This window comes from Enhydra lutris, unplaced genomic scaffold, assembly GCF_002288905.1.
Source record: "Enhydra lutris kenyoni isolate GAN:26980312 unplaced genomic scaffold, ASM228890v2 scaffoldscaffold21, whole genome shotgun sequence".
In the NCBI taxonomy this organism is placed as follows: domain Eukaryota; kingdom Metazoa; phylum Chordata; class Mammalia; order Carnivora; family Mustelidae; genus Enhydra; species Enhydra lutris.
In genome coordinates this window covers 4,816,496-4,839,561 of record NW_019154105.1, presented here as the reverse complement: position 1 = coordinate 4,839,561, position 23,066 = coordinate 4,816,496, and the positions used below count along the sequence as shown (strand labels likewise).

The window sequence follows — 23,066 nt, the reverse complement described above, 5'->3', positions numbered from 1 at the left end:
TACCTATTAATTATATATTTGTGTTAATTATTTATCTCAAAATGTATCTGAAGCACCAAGTTCTCCTGCGTTAGCAATACTGGTGATTATCACGGCTTGTTTGTGAACCGCAGTCACTGATGCCCTGTTACCTGACCTGAGACGTGGCCTCTTCTGATGCCATCTTTAACAAGATCCATCCTTCTTTTCTCACTAGTGTTTATGGTGACAAATTATAGTGACTGCGAATACACAGTCACTATAATACACAGTGTTTCTGGAAGTTCCTGTAGAAATACAGGCACGAGTACAATCCACATGACTTGCGTTTCTTCAAATGAAAATGAAGCATTCCTACGGTTGGCAGCAGAAGGAGCCTGACTGCCGTGGCTCTGCTGTGAATACGATCTCCTTCGCTTTAAATATGGGCTGGGGAAATCGTCTTCTTTTAAAAACTCTCAGACAAAGAATGTAATTCACACTCTTGCTTTGGGGAGAGCCATTTCAATATTGCTTTCTCTCTGCGTGCTGAAAAAGCTCCAGATTTGGAATTCTATTGCCCTTTTGTCCTTTGGCTTCCTTCTCAATCCCCTGAAGAGGCAGTGACTGGGAACAGCGGGATCCTGGCCGTGATGGAGTTGGGGCGGTGCCCGCGGAGGGAAAGCCCACAGTAAGCGCCATGTTTCGGTTAATTGGTCTAAGGGCCTGAGCATCCCTGGCAGCAAATACACAGTTGGCTGTAATACCTGGTTTTGGGTTTGTGTTACTGCTTCCTTCTCCTTAAATTTTGTTCCCAAGGATTTAGCTTTTCTCGATCTGCTGTATCCTATGGGTATATTAAAAATTATTATGAGTCCAGTACATACTCATAGTAAAAAATGCAGACAGAACAAAAAGGTTATGCAGTGCATTGTAGACCCCCTCCAGAATCAGCCTTCCCAGGAAACACCATCTGTTCATTCTTGGGTCTCCTTTTAGACATTTTCCCCGTGAACACACCCATATATGTATATGTTCTTCTTGAATGGGACCTTAGCACACACATAATTCTCTTCCTTGCCTTTTTTTTTTTTTAAGATTTTTTTTACTTATTTGACTGAGAGAGATCACAAGTAGGCAGACAGGTTGGTGGGGCGGGGGGTTGGGGAAGCAGGCTCCCCGCTGAGCAGAGAGCCCGATGCGCGTCTCGATCCCAGGACCCTGAGATCATGACCTGAGCTGAAGGCATAGGCTTAACCCTCTGAGCCACCCAGGCGCCCCTCCTTGCCTTTTCACTTAGTAATATATTTTGGAGATCTTTTTGTATCGCTCCTTTGGTGAGCTCATTCTTTTGAATGACTAGGTAGTTCTCCATGTTAAGGATGATCCATTATTTATTGTCTTTCTCATACCCTTTCCTCTCTTTCTCAGAAAACATACTTCAAGAGAATCCTTCAGTCAGTCTCATACTTAAGGCTGGAAGAGCCTCAATTTTCCAACCCCAACAAAGCTGGTGCAGCTTGGGAACATCATTAAACATCACCGTCTTGCTCTTCCCTTTCCACTTCTTGGTGTATGAGGGGTGGTGTGTTTCCCAAAAGTGGTGTTTCCCAAAGTTAGACCTGCAGTGGTGGCTCCAAGGGGCAGTGGACCATGGAAAAGTGAGTGGGAAGTTGGGTACATCAGCGGCAAATCCTTAGACTGGGCATAATAAAGCAGAAAATCAAGGTACTGTGCTGTCGGAATTTTCAAGGTCTGTAATGCTGCTCACTCTCTTTTCAAGTCAAGTTAGTTCAGGGGCCTGTTTTAGTAGCTTTGTGTGTTTTCCCAGACAGGAGGCAAGTCTTGGAGCTTACAAAGCCCATCTTGGGAAGAGCCCACAGACTCCCACAGGAAATTAAAATGTCAGTCTTTGCCTGCCTTCAAGCAAGAGTACTAAATGTTGGACAAGATAAGTAGTTTTCAAACTCCTTTTAGAAAGGGAACCTATTTTTCAAATGAAATCTCTTTTACAAATCCCAGTAAATAAAAGAAAAAAAAAAAAGTGGAGCTTCAGGGTATGGGGTTGGATCTGGTTGATCTTCCCTCCATCAATTCCCATGGCCCCAGCACAGAAAAACAAGTAGACTAGATAAGCACTTAATCTTATCCGAGATGTTATGATTTTATCTTTCTTTGTCTTTTAATAGTATTTAGACACCACGAAGGGTTTCTACTTGGTGCATAATTTTGAAGAAGAAACATCTTCTCTTTGTCCTTTTTGAAAAGGGCCTGCTTTGACTTTACTGGACCAAAGGGAGGCCTGTTGGTTGAAGATGAGATGTATCACTTCAGTTAACTTTGAGCTCCTAAAGGAAAATTTAGAAGTATCCAGACTGGAGGAACTAGTTTGTAAGGGCAGCGAGTCTTTATACAAATTCCAAAGCCTGTGAGATTGATTGCTTTCAGTGTTTACTGCAGCCAGATGATTAACTAGGACCCTGAAACTGAGCCCACTGGAGAATGATTGATGCTGTGAATGCAGAAAGGATGTTTGCATATGACCATCGGATTTCTTGCTGAAGCCCTTTAAACATTGTTTATCTTGGGGACACTCACTGCTTAGAGCATTTTAATTTCCTTTTGTATTTTATATTGTCTTATGCCAGGAGCCAAGGCGAGCCTTGTAGTATGTACTGAGTTTGGTTTTTCAGGGCTTTCTAAGGGATGTAGGAGAAAGGCATGCTTCAGACCAGCTCGAGTCCATAGTGCCCTGGAATTTTTCACTACTGCGAATGAAGTAGTTAGCTTTATGATTAATTAGTTTTTTCTGACTAAGGAAACACAATGCTCACAAACATTGAATCATACTATAATTATTTGGGATTTCAAAGATAAAATGTATGTTGATTAAAGCCAGAGCCAATTTTTGTAGAACTTTTCTTTATCACCTCTCTCACACTAAAGTTTTATTATGGATAAAAATCTCCCATTTTCCCACACTAAAATAGCATACCTCATTCAAAAACATGTGTTGAGTACCACTATATGCCAGTCAGCATCCTCAGTCATTGGGTTACAATAGTGAAGAGAACAGAGAAAATTCTTACGCTTAGAGGACCTTCATTTGTATTCTTTCAGCTAGTTATTTAAAAATTTGGTGAAAAGTTATCAGCCGTGCCTTCTGCAACAAATGTTATTTGAGAAAAATAATGTGCTTCAGGGTAGTGAAACTTGTTATTTTGGTAGGGAATTTAATTTCCTGCATGCTCAAGGTAGAGCTAATGGAAGATGAAGATATGGGCTTGTCCTGAGTATAAAAGATAAATATCACAGTTTTTCAAAATGTGCTATTATCTACCTACCTGTGGAAGAATAAGACATTTTCTTAAAAATATACATTCCTCTAGGTGTAATGCAGACTAGAAGGAAAAAGCATTCAGTTGCAACTCTGTTCAAAACAGAACATCAGGAGACATGAAGAGTCGCTGATAGAGAAATTTTCCTTGGATCCCTAGAGCAAGGGATTTTTAAAGCCTTCACGTTTCTTATTTTTCTGTTATAACCAATAGAGTGCTAGGGTCTAACAGCTGACCAGAACTTTCAAGAATTCTTACTCTTTGTTGGGAAGATATATCGATTTTTAAGATAGTGCCTTTGCCTTCCTTTGCAATAGTATCTTAGTCTGTAGATGGAGGAATTATGCTTAGTTAACTGCTGTTCACCACGGGACTGAGTCTAAGTGATAGCTTGGAAGCTAAATCAGTATTTGCTTGTTCTGTTTATTGTGTGTGTCATGTCACACTATAATTTACTGTACTATTATGTTATATTTTAGAAAAATGAATGTTGGTGTGGCCATTAAGAAAGGTTGGAATCTGCTTATAAATTTGAATCAGTATGTGAATTCATGGGTGTTTGGAGTGCTATCCTTTGCATGATTTCATGCAAGGCACCCCTAACCCCTTGATCACGGGAAAGATTGAGGTTCAGGAAGGAGACTGAGGAGCTTAAGGTAACTGAACACAGTGGGGTAGGGTTGAGTTTCCGACTGGCATGTCTTTGTTAGGACTCTGGGTTGCTAATTCCAGGCTTCCAGGGAGAGTAAAGGACTTGCTGATTTGAGGTTGAGTACCTGCCTTAATTCAAACCTAATTGTTGTTCAAAGTTGTAGACTCTTATTTTCTCTCCAACTAGAGGCAAGCATTTTGAATTCAAGAAAAGACCGTTCGCATGCACTTGTGTGTCCCTCATGTCCCATCGTTCTTTGCATATAAGCCCAAGTGTTTGCTGATTGATTGAGAGTGGCCCAGTGCAAATAACCCACAGATAATTACTGATTCAGTTTTGGAGAATTCATTGATTTGTTCCGGAGATATTTGTCGAGGGCTTAGTGTGTGCTGAACAACTAGAGGGAATAATTGCTCCTTGGGTTGGATCTAAGTGTGATTCTCAGTGCTAATGAATTTATATGACATGGCCAGGGAACTTGGTCTCATTACTTGTAGACATGTTCTGTTACCTTACGGGTCCTACTCACTTTCCTGACTAAAGATAGCACAGAGCTCTCCTTTCTTTCAATTTTTAGTCACTCAGCATAAGCATAAACCTTGGTGATTGCTCACCTTGTTTGCTGCTAGAGGTTAACAACTTTCTTTATTTTATTGGTGTTTTTGCCTCACTCATGCCCACCTTCTGGGTTCTTCCACAGTGATGCTATAGTGACCTTTCTAGCCTGAAGACTGGTCATATTCCTAAAGGGTTTTGTCTATGACATACCAGACCTTTTGCTAGCCTTCTAACCTTAATTTTAACTATGCCTCCCCCTTTACACTTTGTGTTAGAGTAATGTCCCATCAGTGGCAGTCCCTACTGGGCTGAGAGTTCTGTCTGCATATACCTCTTTGGATCTCTGAGATGCAGAACGGTGCCCAGGAAGTAGTGGGGTTCGAAAGCATTTGTGGGAATTGAATTTTACTCACTCTTTGAAACTAATAAGATTTCAGTTTGCTAGCAAGCCAAATGACATTGTCTTCTGATCCCTTAAATTCTTTTTGATGGATTCAACATTGTTTGTCAAAGCACTTTGTGAAATGGAAAATAGATGGCTCTTTCCTCTCACTGCTCAACAAAATTTAAAATATATTTAGAACATTTAGCATTTGATGAGTGGTAAAGACTGTCTGTGTATTTCTTCAGGTTGTCCTCCTCCTCATCTGATATGAGGAGGTGGTATTAATTTCTAAAATAATAGAAAGGTGGACTAAAGTAATGCCGGAAACTTTCTGTGTTCTTCAAGGAATCTTTTGCCTTTTAGTTTTCTTGAGAATAGAACATGAAGTAATTTAACAGATTTCTTACTGTTCCTTGAATCTGATTTACATTTCATAATTTTTCCCTTTTCAAGTTCTGTAAACCAATTTTCCTGTAATACTGAGGACACCATGTATTCAGCAACGCGCAACCAAAGTCTGTGGCTCCTGTGTTATTTTACCATCTCTTTGCTCAACAAGATCAAATTTCTTTGTTTAAGAAATCTGCAAATTCTTGAGTCTTTTGTTCAGTGTGTATTTACCTATTCTAACAAATTTGGATTACATATTATTCCCTATGGTTTTTTTTCCTTCACAGTCACTCTTATTTATGGGACTTTTACCTTATCCCTATTTCATTAGGCCAAGAGGCTGCGAGATATGTGTGCAGGTAATCTGTGGCCCTTTACATTCAGAGATGAGCTCACTCACGGGTGGAGTTGATATCTTGAGTTATGCTTCATGGAAATGCAGAGACTGTAATGTCCCACAATTTCTCTTAATCTCTTCCTCCTCTTAGAACTCCTGGTGTACATTTTAGAGGGAATGGCATTGTCTCTGTGTAAAGATTGATATACTCCGATCTTAGTGGAATTAAGTAACTTGCTCAATAACTGATCTGTTTGCCTAAAACTAAAAAAAAAAATTTTTTTTGTCATGGGATTTTATATACATTCTTGAAAGGAAAAACAACAGTGAAGGAACTCACGTGTCCTCATCCCTCAGCTTTAAAAGCTAGCAACATTCACCTATTTTGGGGCCCAGCCTTTAGCACTTGCTCCATACCTAACATAGGTTCTAAAGAAACGCAGTTGACATCAGGAAGATCAGAAAGTATCACATTTCTTTTTAGGCTCATTTTAACTGCATTTATGTAATTATTCTCATAACCATTTTAAGTCATGCTCATTGTTATTTAAAAAAGCACAAAAACCTAAGAAAATCCATTTTTAATCCCTGGAGGGGAAAAATGCAAAAATAAACCAATTGGAAATCTTAGCAGATGGATAATTAAAAACAAACAAAGCAGAATTATCCTGAGAGTTTTATCACGGTTCCAAACACTAAGAATGTGTACTTTCTTTGGGAGATTAAATATACCCTGTCCTTGAATCTCCAGCAGCAGATAATTGACTTTGTCTTGAGTGTTCTCCACTCTGTGGTCTGATGTGCTTCCTTCTACCATTTTTCTGGCTCAGAGAGGCACAGAGTAATGGAGTAGTGTGTGTGACCCTGTGTGACACTGTCCTGTGTGACAGTCATCCATTATTTTTGGATGAGGCGCTGGATTGTTTTTGATTATTCACATCACTTCTCTACTGTCTTCACACAGATAATAAAGCATTGGTTCAGGTAGCTTCATTAAACTGTAAAGTCCTTGAGGCTATAGCCTGTTCATCTCGTGTCCCCAGCACCTAGCACAGGGCTTGACTTCCAGTATGTTCTTGGCGCACATTAGTTGAGATGGAGATGCAGAACCTTCCTAAGATAAGCCATGGGTTAACAACCTCCATATGAAATGCTTTGTTATTAAAACTGGATTGATATACTCTGAACAAAAACTTTTTTGGCATATGTTTAATGTAAGAAAAAGATTGTTATTGTTATTTTGAGAACACACTGAAAAATGAAAAAATTAAACAGATCTAATATTACTATGAGCACATTACCAAGAGGAAAGCAAATGGAGTAAATCGTGCCATAATGGGAAGGAAAGAAAACAAAATCTAACGGGGGGGGGGGGGAGGGATTATAGTTACAAAGCAAAGTTATTTTTCAAAACTATTATTTCTGTCATGACCTTTTCTTCAAGTTAACTGATGATACAGTCGCTTGCTTTTTCCAATATGGAAACACATGGCATTCTAGGAGTTTATTTATAACCCACTGTGGAGAGCAAGTAGTGAAGAAGAACGCTCAATTATGCATTTTAAACACCATGCTTCGTGCGGTCAGGGTGCAGTGTTATTCTGCTTGTACTGTGGTATCTTTTACATCTGAGCAAACATACCTGGCTTACTTTCCCCAACTTCCTCCTCTTTTTTCTCTGTTCAGGAAATCAATTTGGTTGAGTTTCTTGTGTAGGGAGAAACCCATGGGTCTGTTCAGAGCTGGTGAACAGGCCATCAATGGGATCTCTGTTAGCTCATTTTTCATCAGGGAGATACATTTCTTTCCCAAAGCTGTGATCTAGGAGAGTTGCCAAGTAGCTAGAGTTAAAAAAAAAGATACACAAAAAACAGCAAACAACGTAATTCTTTCATGTGATGATCTCTCCCGTTGTGCTCATTATGCTGTTGCTGGCTGACCAGATCTAAAATAGAGTCCACGATTCCTTTGCCTTCAGCTCTTTCTGGGTTTTTGGAATCTTAGACAAAGCTTGATTCCAAGTAATTGTCCACTGACAGCATTCAAAGGGCAGAAGTAGAAGACTCTCTGTTTGTAGGTTAGGACAAAATTGAAAAATGATGGAAAATCATGAACAATTTCTCAGGTTTGCTTTTGTGAGCTTAGCAGGTGTAAAATATTTACAAAGCTTTTATGTCTATCTCTGAACGTGGGTGTTCTTTAAACCCAAAGCCCTCATCTTTTTTGATATTGCTGTCTATCTCTTTGGCAGGATCTATGGCGGTCGCTTAAAACACCAATGTATTTTCTTTTCTTTCCCAATTCTCAGCTGGACTGGTAATGGAGCAAACCAACGGACACAATTTACTTCCATCTCCTTAATTTATGAATGCCCTTTGGTGTCCAGAACAGCTCTCCTAACAAGAAACAAGGATACCCACCCACTTAGTGGGAGCCTTTGTTTATTTGTTTGTTTGTTTTTTTCATTGAGAGTACTTCAATTTGGCTTATGTGTAAGATTCTCTAAAGAAACAGTTGTTTTCTTATGGACACTAAGGGGGTATGTGCTATGGTGAGAGCTGTGAAGTGTAAGACTGATGATTCACAGACCTAGACCCCTGAAGCAAATAATACATTATATGTTAATAAAAATAATAAAAAAAGAAGCAGTTGGTTTTCCGTTACCTAAACAAGACACTGTCCCTAGGTGGCTTTGGAAGTCTGAAAAATGACCTCTGCTTCAAGGAGACCTTTCTGATGTTTGAATTGAATCGACCGATTCTAAATGTTACACCATTAGTGAAAAATATCTAACAATCCCTTTTGGGGCTTGGGACAAACGTGGATTTAGCTCAGCTGTTTCCCCCTCAGGGTATCAGTGTGGCGACTCTCACTCACTGCTTCCACACCAGAAGGATGGTGGGGACAGCACATTGCCAGTTTTCAGCAGTGAGGAGTTCATCTCCTTCTTGGGCCGTCTTTCGTCTGCTGCAACCATGGGGTTGGGACATGCATACTCTCCCTCTTCTAACCTTTGAGTCCCAGCAGCACTTTCTTTCTTGGCCTTTCCAGCTACTCTCCCTACTTTGACCGCTCTCTGGAAGTTTCTCCTTTCAGGTCAGCTGAGTAAAAAGAGTGATCACCAGCTGTGGTGCTCAAGCAACATTCAGTGAATGAAATTCTTAGGTGTACGTTGTAAGCAACAAAAGCCAAACGTTTCTCTTTCACCTTGAAAATATATCACATATGACATTTTTAGGCTTATGACAATTAATAATATGCACAAGACAAATGGCATTTGGGTTCTTTTGAACTCCGTTCTTTGCAGCCAAACTCAGGTTTTGGTTTACTTTCCTGTACTTCGCATGACCTCTTTTCGCCAAGTAGGCTGGCTGTTGGAGTCTTGTCCACTCAGCTATGCCATTGCTGTTTCATTTTCAGAAATCTCTTACTGGAGAACGGCTGTTATGTTGACATGGTGTTAAAGTTATGATTGCTGTGTTTCGGCTTTGCGTATTCAGTAACGATGAAGACTAGCCATAGTGATTGGAATCAGTAGACATATTCTGGGATAATTTAACTAAAGCCCTTAAACCAGGCAGTAGCGGGAGCTCTGACCTGTGGGGCAGTGCTTCTCCGTCACCTGTTGCAGCATCTGGTCAGCGGTGAAGCGAGTCACACGCAGTTGATACCACTGGTGGGGTTAGAGCTTGTCAGTAGGAAAGTGTTCTCAGACCCACTGGGTCTGTACTTTCAGCAAAAGAAAACACAAAACCCAGTGGATACATTTTTTGAGAGAAAACCCATCAAATTGGAATACAAACTGACTAACTGCTTTGGAGACTTCATTGAGGGGAACTTGGTGGCAGGAGTATAAAAGGTGGGCTGAAAAGTTCAGAGAGAGGTGAACTGGAGAGGCAGACAGAAAAGGTGTGATGGTGTGGATAATTGAGTTTTCCGGAGTGGGACAGTAAGTGGCTCCTGTGGGTTGCATGTTGTTTGAGAACATGCTGTAAGACATGGCTCCCATGTTGCTGTAGCTGTATTCTGGAACTCCTTCAGATGATGTGATTCAAGAGCAAATGGAAATCTTTTCTGGGCTACCAGCTTTAATTGTGACATTGCTCTGGACTATGTGGATCAGGGCTTTATAAGTTTGCAGTAGTGATTAATAAATTTTTGTCATGATATACTTTTAGAAATTACTTAGAATCAATTCATAATTATTCCTATATTATTACTCTCATTCATAGTGGTTTAAAGTGTTTTCCCCCATGGGAGAGAAAGGATGCTCTAGGGATTAGGCATAATCCCCAACATATCTTATCGACTGCAATTCAGAGTAGGTATCTATTGCTATTAATCAGTACGCAATTACCCTTTATGGTGCTTGTGATTTGTGATGTTACAAGTTTTAATTTACCCATGGGTAAAGCTTTAATGAAGAAGGCAAGGATAGATGAAGAAAGCCTAAGTAACGTGTCTGTATCTCCACCAAACACAAAAAAGAAATATGTTTTGGGCACCAGGGTAGCTCAGTCAGTTAAGCGTCTGCCTTCGGCTCAGGTCATGATGTTGGGGTTCCGGCATCGAGCCCCATGTCAGGTTTCCTGCTCAGCCGGGAGTCTGCTTCTCTCTCTCTCTGCCCTCCCCCCCACCCCCCACTTGTGCATGCTTTCTCTCTCTTTCTCTCAAATAAATAAAAATAAGATCTTTAAACAAAAAGGGGTATGTTTTAAATATGTTTCCCTTAATAAGAATACATCAGTGCCACAAGTCATAAACTAAAGGACTATAGGTCAAATATGTTAAGTGGTGTTTAAAAATTTTTGAGTCTGTTGCCAAAATATTGGAGATCTGACTTTCTAACTTCTCTTGAGCAGTTAGAAGGTTTGAGAATGTGGGGCCCATACTCCCCGGGCAGCCATCATCTGGATGTGTTGAAAAGCCTTGCTCATTTCGTGGGACGTGTGCACTAGTCAGCTGCTGCCGCCGCAATGCTGTTTTCTTAGGGACTGGCTGCCCCGTCTGTTTACACAGGCATTGAAGTGTGTTCTTTCTAACTGATCCCTAAATTGAAGGTAGACAAAATGGTGATGTTTAAAAAGCTTGTAATAATACTAGTGATATTAATGATGTTAAATGCCCATACGTTTTGTGTAATTGTAATGTAAAACAAAAAACTAGGTTTTATTTCTTTTAATTAGAATGGCTTATTTTATGTTTTTATACAGCACCATTTCTGCTATCTTTCAGGGGCTCGTTTTGTCACCCAGATGTACGTAAGCACCAACCATTTAAAGATTTAAAGATGTTATATAAGAAAAGAAATATGAGTATTCTCATTAAAAGAAATAATATTTTTTCTTTTTCCTGAGAATTAATCTTTTTCAGATCTCTAATCTATAGATTATATTAGTAAGTGAGCCAGTATACATAAATAAACTCTATTTTACTGTTTTACATTGCTATACCCTATGGGCTTTTGATGAACATAATCTGGATTTGAATTCCGACTGTCCCAGACTGTGCAATCTGGACGAGCCAGAGCTTCTCCATTCCTTGGTTTTCTCACCTGTGATATGGGAGTTATTGTGGTACCTACCTTAGAGGATGGTTTGAAGATTAAACTACATAATCTAGACAGGGTAGTTGGCTCAGAGTAAGAACTCAGTAAATATTACCTATTATCATTACTTTTAGATAGTGTTGTCAGTGTTATTTATTTTATTACAACTTTTTTTTTTCTTTTTTTGCTAAAAAAAAGTCTTACGCGATATTGAGAGTATGTTGGGCATGTCTGCATCGTCCGTCAGGAGTAAGGTGGAAAATGCTCTTGTACTAAATCTAACTTTTAAAATTTTATCTAGTGCCTTAGATCTCCACCTATAAAACAAGGAGGTTTTTCTTTGCCACCTACCTTGTATGGTAACACAGGGTAGAAATTCTGTAGAGACAACTGAGGCTGTTGGTAGGAAGATGCAGAAAAGACTTCGTCTCCTATAAATGAACTTGATGAAGATGAATTTCGTTATCCATTTTCCAGTTTCCAATTCCACGCATTTTCTAAGCCTTGGTGGTTGAATACAGAAAAGGGTTAAGTATCAAATTGTGGCCCAAAGATATACAAAATACACATTTATTGGTATGGGAATGTACTTTGTCCTTAATGTGTCTCTTGTAAGTTTAACATGATTTTTCTTGACTTTGACCTCTTGCTAGGAGGAAAAGCAGGTTTTGCTCCTCTGCCTGAAAGGAATCCACAAGAAAAATGCTTTTTAATCTGCATACATGGCATAGAACACTAACTTGAGATGTTGTTCAGCATCAACAGAAATTTATGATTATATCCTCCTATCTTGTTCAGTCTCCCAGAAAAACTTGGTTTTAAGTGGGAAGAGATAGAAATGGCACCACAAGAACTATTTCTTGGATTCAAAATTGCTGTTTACTCGAACTGCTGGAATCCCACATTACCGAGCACCCACTGTCCTTTCGAGGGAAACAAAAAGTAGTATTTTAGTGTTGTAAATGAAGATTGAGTGCGATGGGTTACATTTGAGGAAAAATGTCCTCTTAAATGATTGCAAAAGCACAAATCTATCTCAGCTGTAGGGTTTTCAGTGTGGAAGATCTTGTAAATTTTGTCTGGGTGCCATTGCCATCGTTTTTCTGTTTATTCCATTTCTGTCACTGCCTGTTAAGGTGAATGCTTGGCTTTTATCTGATCCCTTTGGAAACCCAAGTGATTTCTCCTGAGGGTATCAGGCAGAGGAGTCTTTCGGGAGCTGGTTGACTCTGAAGTATGAAGCCGCTTTTCCTGAAGGGAAGGTTTGTTGTTAGACACGGTTGTAGTTCCTTGCTCTGTCAGTGTAAACCATCACGCGTTGGGAAACAACTAAATGGAATTCTCTAAGAAAGGAGAGTTCCGAGACACATGCCAGTTGTCGTTACGGCTGACTGTGGGACTCTAAGAAAGGAGAGTTCCGGGACACACGCCAGTTGTCGTTACGGCTGACTGCTAGGGAGAACACACTGTGGGATGAGCTCTTCTTTGGCTCTCTAACCTTTCCGAGGGCTGAGCGTGTGGGTGAAGAGTTCCCGGTACTTAAAGTGGTATTAAGCAGGAAGCAACAGGCAGGTGACACACAGATGTCACCATTTCACTTGTCTCTAGAAAAACAGACCTGAACCTCAGAAGATAGAAAAGATAGTGAAGACACTAGCCTGTTACCGGGGGCTCCTGGAACATTACCCGACTCATAAAAAGTATTTTATTCACATTTTCCCATTCTGTTTTTATTCATCTTTTTATGAGTAAATTTACATGCGTACACCCTTATTTATATAGATGTACATTTTTGCATCATTACTCATTCTTTGAGAATGTTGTCTCTTTCTCCTTATTGTTAAAAAAGCAAAACTGTTGAGTATTCCTCACTATTTACAAAAAACCTATTTTAATTAAATTTTAAGGTAAAAGATTTCACATATTTCAGGGATCAGTTAATTGAGTTACCTAATTATTCCGAAAGTGGATAATATTTGTAATATTTGTAATATGACCTGAGCCGAAGGCAAACGCTTCACCCACTGAGCCACCCAGGTGCCCCATGCCTTGGCTTTTTATTGCTTCTTTGGAGAAATTCGTCCCAAGTCACAATGTGATATAATGCTTACCTTTTCCGTTTACACTTGGACTGTTGGAAGACCACCCCGGGCCCTGCCCCACTCCTTCCACTCCAACCGGGGCAGTGTGAAAGCTCGAATTCACTTTTCTCCTTTCAGTAGGGATATGAAAGGAGTTGTGTGTGGTCACACCAGACAAAGATGGCAGCCGGAAGAGGGTTTTTGCTCTGCTTGTGCAACATCTCACAGCCCCCTTCTGGAGGGTGGAGATTGCATTGGCTGCCTCAGTGGATCAAGAGTTGAGTTCCAAGAAGCTGGAGGAAGATCCTGGGTCCTGAACTGGGCACAGAAAGCAAGAGGGCCAGCCCAAGCCAGAGCTCCTAAGGACCAATGTTAAATCAGTGCTCTGCGATAGGATGGTGCAGAGTGAATGGCTTGGTTTTAGGCAGAAATCAGGTCCAAGAATAGGCAGGCAGGAACACTTTTTTATGGCACGTTCAGCGTTTTTCATTGGAGAGTGTGGGGCAGTATGTGATGCTCGAATCACTACAAAAGGAAGATTGTTAGAGTGATATCTGCACTTCTAGAGTCATAATGCTTTTTATTTTTTTAAGGTTTTATTTGTTTATTTGACACAGAGAGAGAGGAGACACAAGCAGGGGGAGCAACAGGCAGAGGGAGAGCGAGAAGCAGGCTCCCCGCTGAGTAGGGAGCCTGATGCGGGGCTCGATCCCAGGACCCCGGGACCAGGACCCGAGCTGAAGGCCGACGCCCAACCGATTGAGCCACCCAGGTGCCCCAAGTCATAATGCTTTAGAGAAATAAAAATTTTGAATCAGTACAGATTAAAGAAGATAGCATAAGGAATGGAAACTGTAGTTATCAATTAATAAAATTAATCCTTTTTAAATTTCATGAAATGTTAAGATGTAAGAAGAGATTTAAAAAGGTTTTGCTTTCATTAAAATGCTAGTATAAATTTAGCACTTAAATTGTTTTAAAGGGAAACAAATCTTACCTGAAATAATGCCTTATATAAATGGTAAGTTATTTCCATGTAACAGCTTTTCTACAGAAGGAATCCAAAGGCTATTTAAAATCTCTATTTTTTATTAAGCAAGTCAAGTATTTTAATGAAGTTGTGTTTAAAATATGGGCACACCTTAGTTAATATCTTTTCCTTTTAGAAAGGTTTATAATATTTTTCTTATTCTTTTTGTCCTCTTGTTCATGTAGGTTTTTTAAAAAAGTCTTATTTTCCAGTTTTATAAGCCTAAAGACAGTCTGAGGTTTTTTTTTCTTTAAACTCCTGTCTTCTTGAATCTGTTCCTAAAGTTCTGTTTAGGCTTCATTAATTATTCATTCAGGTCCAATGGTAGGTCATGGTAATCTACCAAAAAAAAAAAAAAAAAAAGTCAAGGTTTCTGTCCTTCTCCCATTCAGTCCTTTAAATCAGGATACAAACAATGACACATTCTGGGGTGATTCTTTTGGTGCTCTAAAAATTGATAAGCATTAATCATGCTGGAATCCTGACCCTCCCCCAGTTCTGTTTTGAAGAGTGGCTCACGTCCAGGTAAACGTGAGAGGGTTCTGAGCTGAAGATATGATAAAGCTGAGTTGGCGACCTTTCTTTTGATGAAACAAAAGTTTATAAAATACTTTCCTCAATGTCCCTGTCATATAGTAGAACATCTTTCCCTTTTATAGTATTTTAATGTCAACAGTGTGTTCTAAACCATCTCACCTTATGAAAAGGTACAACGATCCTCCCAGTGACATTCGTCAGCTCTTACCATACCCTGATGTTCACGCTGACTTGAGAAACGCCAAAGATCTTAGAAGTAAAGCAGAATGATTTCATGGAAAGTACATCAAACTGCTAGGTTAGAAGACCCGAGTTGTAAACCCAACTTTATTAGCCTCTTTGAGGCTTCTGTTTATTCATCTGCAAAATGAAGGGCCCGTATTAGGTAGTTATTGTTGTGTACCAGATCACCCCCAAACCTCAGTGTCATGAGACGGTAAGCATTTATTTTGACCCAGGAGGCATCCACGGAGCATTGGGCAGTCCTGCTAACATGGGCCAGGCTGGCTTGTGCTTCTGCAGTTGGCTCTTGTGTAGGCTGTGCTCTGGCTCCTCTGGAATGGCCTCTTGCCCATGGCTGTCTGTTGACTGAGCCCTGAGACGAGAGTGTCATGTCATTCTCCTTATTGTTAAAAAAACAAAACTGTTGAGTATTCCTCACTATTTACAAAAAACCTATTTTAATTAAATTTTAAGGTAAAAGATTTCACATATTTCATCCATCATCCAGCAGGCTAGCCTGGGCTTAATTCTCTTTGCAAAGCGTGTGTCCCAAGAGTGTGAGCAGATCCACATAAGGCCTCTTGAAGCCTGTTAATTCTGCCACATCCTGTTGGCTGAAGCAAATCTCAAGGCCAGCTCACATTCAAGAGCTGGGGAGATGGACTCCAAAGTCCGACTGAAAGGGCACGGAACAGTGAGGAGTGAAGAACAACAGCCTGTTGTGCAAGTAATTAACTTACCGGGCCCTTAGACCTCTAGCTTGTTGTTAGACCTGCTAGTGATCTATCTGGTTATTTAAATACCTTCTACTGTGCATAGGTACCGAAAGAGACGCAAAAGAAGAAATAACACCTGACTATATTGAAGGCACTTTGTATTTTATAAGACCATTTTCACTTTTCCAGAGAAACATAACATAAAAGATTCCCTTGAGGATCTGGCAATGTGGTTAAGCAAATAAGGTTCATCTATTAAAACAGAAAACATTTCAAGACTATTTTTCTCTTGGATGGAGATTTGTAAGAGCTACCGGACACAGAAAAAGAAGAGGTAAATGTGGGCTAGAACTGTCTACGAAGCCTCAGAAGATCGGTGGTTAGCTCCAGACTAATCTGACTTTCCTCCTTTTGATCACCCCTTATATTTATATACACAAAGAGAGTAAAAGGTATTTTAATTAAGGGAAACCAACAGTTGGCAGATGAATAATCTCAACTTATTTCCTGCTAGTTTAAGGAAAAAGTGCTATCTTGACGATAGATTTTTAGTACATAAAAGCTATTCTCACGAGGATGTTTAATTTCCTCAATATTCACCAACTATTTTTAGGTAGTGGTTCCTTTAATAAAGCAAATGGCATTAATTTCAGCCAGAGGCAGAGGTTGCCAGGTGCTCCCTAAAACCCGTATCCCGCCTCTATCTCCGCGTGCAGGCAGGGTATCGTTTGATGCAGTTCTGTGTCACGTGCGTAGAAGAACATGTGCCCCTACTTGGGTTGTTCATAAAACCTCACCAGGTGCTTCTCCATACTTTTCTGCCTGTCTTGGTGGACCCCATCCTGGGCGGCTTTGGAAGAACTGCTGCTGCCACCCTGAGTTGCTGAATGATTGCCCGGAGCAGGAGGCCTCTTTCAAACAGGACGGTCACGCTGGGCTGCTAGCTGAACAAGACAGGAAATTCTGTTCTGTTCCATGCAATGCATAGTGGGTCTGTTTGCTTAAGCAATACGGTCCTCTCCGACTAATACAGTAAAAATATATTTACTTGTAAAATCAAGGTAACTAAAGGATGGTTTTCTGGATTTTCTTCTCTGTCCACAGACATCAGTCTTGATACAAAATTGAGTTCCGTAAACGCTCATTGACTTTCTTCCATCTACAAAGGGCTGAGCTGTTGCTGAAGCCAGAGGTGAAGGAGACTATTCCATTCAGGGAGTGCACAGTCTCCTAGGGTAAAAACACGTATATAAACAGATCGTTATTATACAATGTAATAAACCTATTTTGTGGGCTAAGCTAAATTAATGTATCACAGAGACCCCACTTATTTAGTGACTAAATAGATAGAAAATTCTTTTTTTTTATAATAGTTAAGAGTAAGGTAGAAAATCCAGGCTAGGTGACCAGCTCTGCTCTAGACAGTTATAACAACAATACTGATAAGAATGGTTACTATTATTAATAATGACCATTATTATCATAGATAGCATTAGCTGGCATTTATGGTGTGTCAAGCTCTTTACAAGTCTTTGGGGATAACACTTCAACTGTTAGAAAGCCCACCTGCATTACATACTGTGTATTTCCCCATTTTACAGATTAAAACAACAACAACAACAACACAGCACAAATTGCTTAAGTAATTTACCCAGACTCACCTAGGGAAGAGGTGATGTTTCTGGGCTTTGAACCAGGCAGTCTGAGCCTATGCTGTTAACCACAATGCCGTAGTTGGAGAGGCACGTTGATGCGGTGAGCAGTCATTGTTATACGGGAACACCCACTGATCTTGGGGGACATTTGACTGATATTTAAAAAATCTTCTTTCAGGGGCGCCTGGGTGGCTCAGTGGGTTAAAGCCTCTGCCTTCAGCTCAGGTCATGATCTCAGGGTCCTGGGATCGAGCCCCGCATCGGGCTCTCTGCTCAGCAGGGAGCCTGCTTCCCCACCTCTCTCTGCCTGCCTCTCTGCCTGCTTGTGATCTCTGTCAAATAAATAAATAAAATCTTGAAAAAAAAGATCTTTCAGCACATAAACTCAGATTGTAGTGTGAACTTGGTGCTTGTGGTTATGGTGCATTATGGTTCTAACGTGTTTTATGTTTTAGATGTATTATGAGTCTTTGAGGCAAATCTTCTAATTTTTGTGGGGTCCTGTTTTCTTAGGTAGTCAGTAAAAGTTATACCAGTTCAAAAACGTTAGTGATGACTATTTGCATGTGTTATCTTCCCAAGCTGACTTTTTATGAATCTCTAACCTAGGGGCGCCGGGGTGGCTCAGTCCTCAAAGGTCTGCCTTGGGCTCAGGTCATGATCGAGCCCCGCATCGGGCTCCCTGCTCAGCGGGAAGCCTGCTTCCTCTCTCCCACTCCTCCTGCTTGTGTTCCCTTCCTCACTGTCACTCTCTCTGCGAAATAAATTTTTAAAAAATCTTTAAAAAAAATCTCCAGCTTATTTAGAGTATATTATACTGACCTTTGCCCGCACTAGATGCTTGGTAAGTGGTTTCTTGATGAGCAAATAGAGAATAATACACAACGTAGGGTCCATCACTCCAACTCCCATACAAAGCACGGCATGCACGTCTTCTGTCTGTCCTCTGCATTTTCCCTGCAGTGCTTCCTCAGACACACGGCCATGTCTGAATGTTCCTTTCCCTCGGCCACTCCTTTAGAAGGCTGGGTATACCAGAGATGGCAAAAATGGTTTTTATGCAGCATCTTTGCCTTTTGCCCCTGTGAGATGATTTGGCAAATAGAAACCTAATCTGAAACCTCAGATTGTCTTTTTCCTTGAGTGGGCATGGCCAAGAGGCTCAACGTGGCATTTTTATTACATCTGCTAAAGTTTTTCATTTTGTCAGAGTGTTGAATTTTTTTGTCCAAGACTTACACCGTATTAGCTTTCTTCTAGGAGTCATTTTAGTTTCTCTTAAAATATTGTGACTGCTGTCTTACTTTCTTCATTTACTGGGGATCATTTTCTCTTGCCCAGGATGGTAGACAGGAGTGTTTCCTGAATATCCCATCTATTGTGCATGCTGAGTTCCTCTGGTGACTGAGGCAGTCTCGAAGAAGAGCCTAGGCAAGCACTAAAAGAGTTCTTGGAGATCTTTCTCCCTGGGATCATGGAATCTGGTTAATTGTGGACTTGGTTAGCATTTATGAGGCTGCTTTGTGTGTAAGATGTCTGGCAAGACAGAATAAAAGAAGGCACCAGGCAGTGCCAGGTTACTAACGTTGGCCGAGCTTCACTGGGACATTTAGATGTAAATTATGGTCCAGGTTGGGACTGCTGCATGTAGTGCAAGGAGGATTTTGAGAGTCCACCCGGCCTAGCAAGGGAGTTGTGAAGTGCAGGCTGCCCTTTTATTCCTTGAGTACAACTGACTCAAGCCATTCAGGAATGAAATAAGTAATTTTTTTCAATCATCGCGCATTCATCTTCTTTGCCCAAACAATGTTACTGAGGTCAGGAAATGAATGGGGAGCTGGGAATTTCAATTTCCCTGACTGGGTCTCGTTTTCACTAGCGACGTTCTTTGGCAAATTGTTTTACCTCTGCTCTTTCTCCGCACAACAAAGCTAATTGTGGCCCTTGGCATTCATAGGGGACGCAGGGGACGACATTGTCCGTGCACCATCCTGGAGTTTGAATCTCTACTCTGCTGCTCATCTAGTGTCACCTTGGTCAGGTTGTCTGAAGTGGAGACAGTAATGTTTGCCTCGTGGGACTGCTAGAAGAATTAACAAAGGCTATTCCTGGACATGACCAAGCACAATGTCTAGCATATAGTCGGTACCCATTTAATTCTGGTTGTTGCATTTCATCATCATCATTATTAGCTGTTACCAAGGTCCCAACTTGGATGAGATGCGGACAAAATAGCAACACAGGTGCACAGAACATTCTTTTATGAAGAGATCTGCCCATCGCTGTGTAGAGGCACTATTTTTCAAGGGAATAGTAATTACTATGTTAATATTAAAAAGTTTTTCTTCAGACACATATTTTCACAAATGAAAGAGGGGAGCTTCAGACACCATCTGAGTCGAGAGTCAGCATGGCATCATGGAAACAGCACGAGATTAAGATGTCGCACAGATCTCTGGCACCGCCATTCACTAGCTGCGACCTTGGGAAAGTTAATTAACTTCTCTAAGCCGCAGTTTACTTGTTCATAAAATGCTAATGAAATGATAATGTTAATTTAAACAAGACCTATTTTGAGGATTAGAGCTAATATATAGAGTTCGTCAAGCCTTGCATGTACTATGCGGTTGATTTATAGAATACAACAGAATGTTGGCACGTGCTTTCTTCAGGTTCTTTGTAACGCCATCTTGAGCTGCCAAGTTGCCCCAATTGTGTTGTTCATTATTCTGTCTTTAAAGCATCCCGTTCTTTTCCTTTTTAGCATTTAGTCACAATGTGTATTTCTCCATTTCTTTCTATATTTGCTTACTGCCCTTCTCTTCCCTCTTGGCTGAGGGCTGGGTCTGTGTCTCTTCACGGTTAGAGAGCTAGCCCAGTGCCTGGCATATAATTACTGCTCAATAAATCTTTGTTAAATGGCGAGGTGGAAGGGTAGCCAACGACCAACGGCGATATTTCTCCGCTATAAGCACATATCATTTATTTGTCACTTCATTTTATATTGCCTTGTAACATCACCTGTTGTCTTGTTAATTAGCTCTTGTAAAATTGCTAATTATTTCTTATACTCTCTGATAGGTCGTAAACTGCTTAAGTGCCAGAGACATAGATTTGATCTGCATTCCCCACAGATAGTACACTCCTTTGTGCAGTGATTATTTGTTGAATACCAGAAAAGGAAAGAAAAACCTCACTCTGGGGATTTCACCAAAGATTAAACCTTTGGGAGATGTTATAAGGTCAGCTTGTGTTCAGCCTTCTTTCTCTCTCGTTCCTTTTGTAACAGAGAGGACTGACGTTCAGAGGGACAAGAGCAGTCGTAGTGATCAACTCTGGCACCATCCTAACCATTTTCATATACACACCTTGGTGACTTTTCACCCCACTGTGGCCCTCCTCGTATGGCCACACGGCATCATCAGTTGAAATCACTCTGCTTTTGAATTTTTCTCCCAGGTCCCTTCCCTCCCTCTCTCCCTCATGTTGAACTGCTCATTTGTCCTCCTTTTGGCTTCCAGTACCCCAGTCCACTCTCCTCTCGGTTCTTTTCATTTTTACCATCTGCCTTGACTTTCCTGTCTATGAGCCTTAGTCACATTCAAGTTCAAAGTGAACCAGTTGCCACTTTAATGACCGAGAGACTTCCTGTGGTCCTTTACTTGCCTGCTGTCAGCTTGAACCTGTGTGGTCCTCTTCCTGCTCTGAAGTGGCACCTTGAAAACCATGAAACTGAACCTCAGCTGGACGCTGACCGTTGGTAAACTATATTTTATTAATAAAAAAGAAACCCCTACACTAGTGCAATTGCGCATCTCTGCTTCCTGGATGGATGCTCTTCTGCCTCACCCCTCCCAGGGACATTAAGTCATTTGCCCAAAGGCACAGAGCTGGTAATTGCCAAAATTGGGGTTTGAACCGAGCCACTCTGCCTCCACTTAATGACTGTTCTCTACTGCCTCTTTGTGGGTTTTTGTTGTTGTTGTTGTTGTTTAGAAAGGGAGAGAGAGGGTTGGGGGTTACAGAGAGAGGGGGTGAAAGAGAATCTTGAGGAGGCTCCATGCCCAGCACAGAGCCCGATGCAGGGCTCGATCTCATGACCCTGAAATCATGACCTGAGCTGAAATCAAGAGTTGGACACTTAACGGACTGAGCCACTCAGGTGCCCCTCTTTATGTGTATTGTATGTGCCTATACAACACATCCAAAATATATGTGAGGTTTCAATGATTTTCTTTTATGTAGCTGTAATATACTATGCCTAGAATTCTGCACCTTGCTCTTTTTCAACCAACAGAGTATTTTGGAGTTATTCTTGCCACCCGCCTCCCTTTTGCCACACTCAGAGCTTTTCCAGATGCCACAGACTCCCTTTGTAGTTTCTACTGCCACCATTTACCCAGAGCCACCACCTTGTTCAACACGGCTAGGCCTTTTTGCCTAGAATATTGATGTCGACTTCTGGCTAGAAAAAAAAAAAAATAAGCATATAGCTGCAAAACTACTACCTCCTGTGTGCCATTGGCTACTCTCTCCAGCACATCACCGTGGCCTTTGAAGTTTCCCCAGGTCCGACTTCCACCCTGCTCCCTCTCTTCTTCACACTCCCATGACTGCTTCCTACCAAATGAAGCCAGGACCCCCACCTGGCCCTTACACATGTCTATAACGCGGCCCACTCTGTCTCTCTCGTTGTGTCTGTACTTAACCCTGCAAATTATCCCTGCTTTCTCATGACCATTGCTTCTCTCGTTACTTCCTGAGTCAAGAGGAGCCTCCTTCCTTCCTTCCTGTTAAAACTCTACTCACCCTTCAAGGCACATCATAAATGCTGCCTTCTTCAGTACCGAAGGTGGGGCTTGACTTTCCGAGTCCTCATTGATGTGCTGTGGTGTCCCCTCTCTCCTCCTCCGTCTCCCCTCTACCTCGCCTTCCGCTGCATTTCACACCTCCTTGTCCTTCCCGTCCTGTCTGCTCGCTCGCATGAGGCCTGGTCGGACTGCACGTTCCTTGCCCTTCTGTTGACTGTTTTCATCTCCTGGCAAGTAGCAAGAGTCCTACTTGTCGTTGTTTGTTTCAATTGAATAGAATCATCCAAGAAAAGTTGTTATATTTAACATCACCATTTTAAAAATGTCTGTTTCCATTAATTTTATTAGTCTGAAGAACATTAGTGTGTTGAGATTCTTTTGTGAAATTCGTGATGGAAACGCTCTCCGGTGTTATTATAACTTTGCATGGTGACAGACGGTAACTAGACTTATTGTAAGGATCATTTCATATTATATAAAAATACTGAATCATTATGATGTAAACCTAAAACTAATAGGATATTGTGGGTCAGTTATACTTCAATTTAAAAAAATAAAGAAAAACCCTTTGAGGCCCCTTTGTATTTTAAAATTGTACTTTTCTTCAGAGAGTAAGCATTTGGGATTCAGTTTAGAGGTGACCGTTGGACAAAAATAATGCCTTTGTGATCTCAGTGTTGGTGGCAGTGTTTTGATCCATGACACCAGCAAAGAGAAGTGCATTGTGAAATGTTATTTTAGAAGACGGGCACACATCTCGGCTCACAGTTTAAGAGTGCCAGACACTGACTTTATGTTCTAGGACCCCAGTCAACTTCTCACGAGTCTCTGTGCTGTCAGGTGGGTAG

The 23,066-nt window shown here is 40.9% G+C and overlaps 1 protein-coding gene across 1 annotated transcript in view; it reads left to right on the top strand.

Annotated features, from left to right (window-relative positions):
* The window catches only part of LOC111149126 (Fraser extracellular matrix complex subunit 1), a 405,997-nt gene that overhangs the window by 67,503 nt on the left and 315,428 nt on the right, over nt 1–23,066 (top strand). Inside the window, exon 3 of the mRNA XM_022506058.1 lies at nt 10,854–10,875. Within this exon, the coding sequence (XP_022361766.1) occupies nt 10,854–10,875 (22 nt within the window). The remainder of the gene's footprint in view (nt 1–10,853; nt 10,876–23,066) is intronic.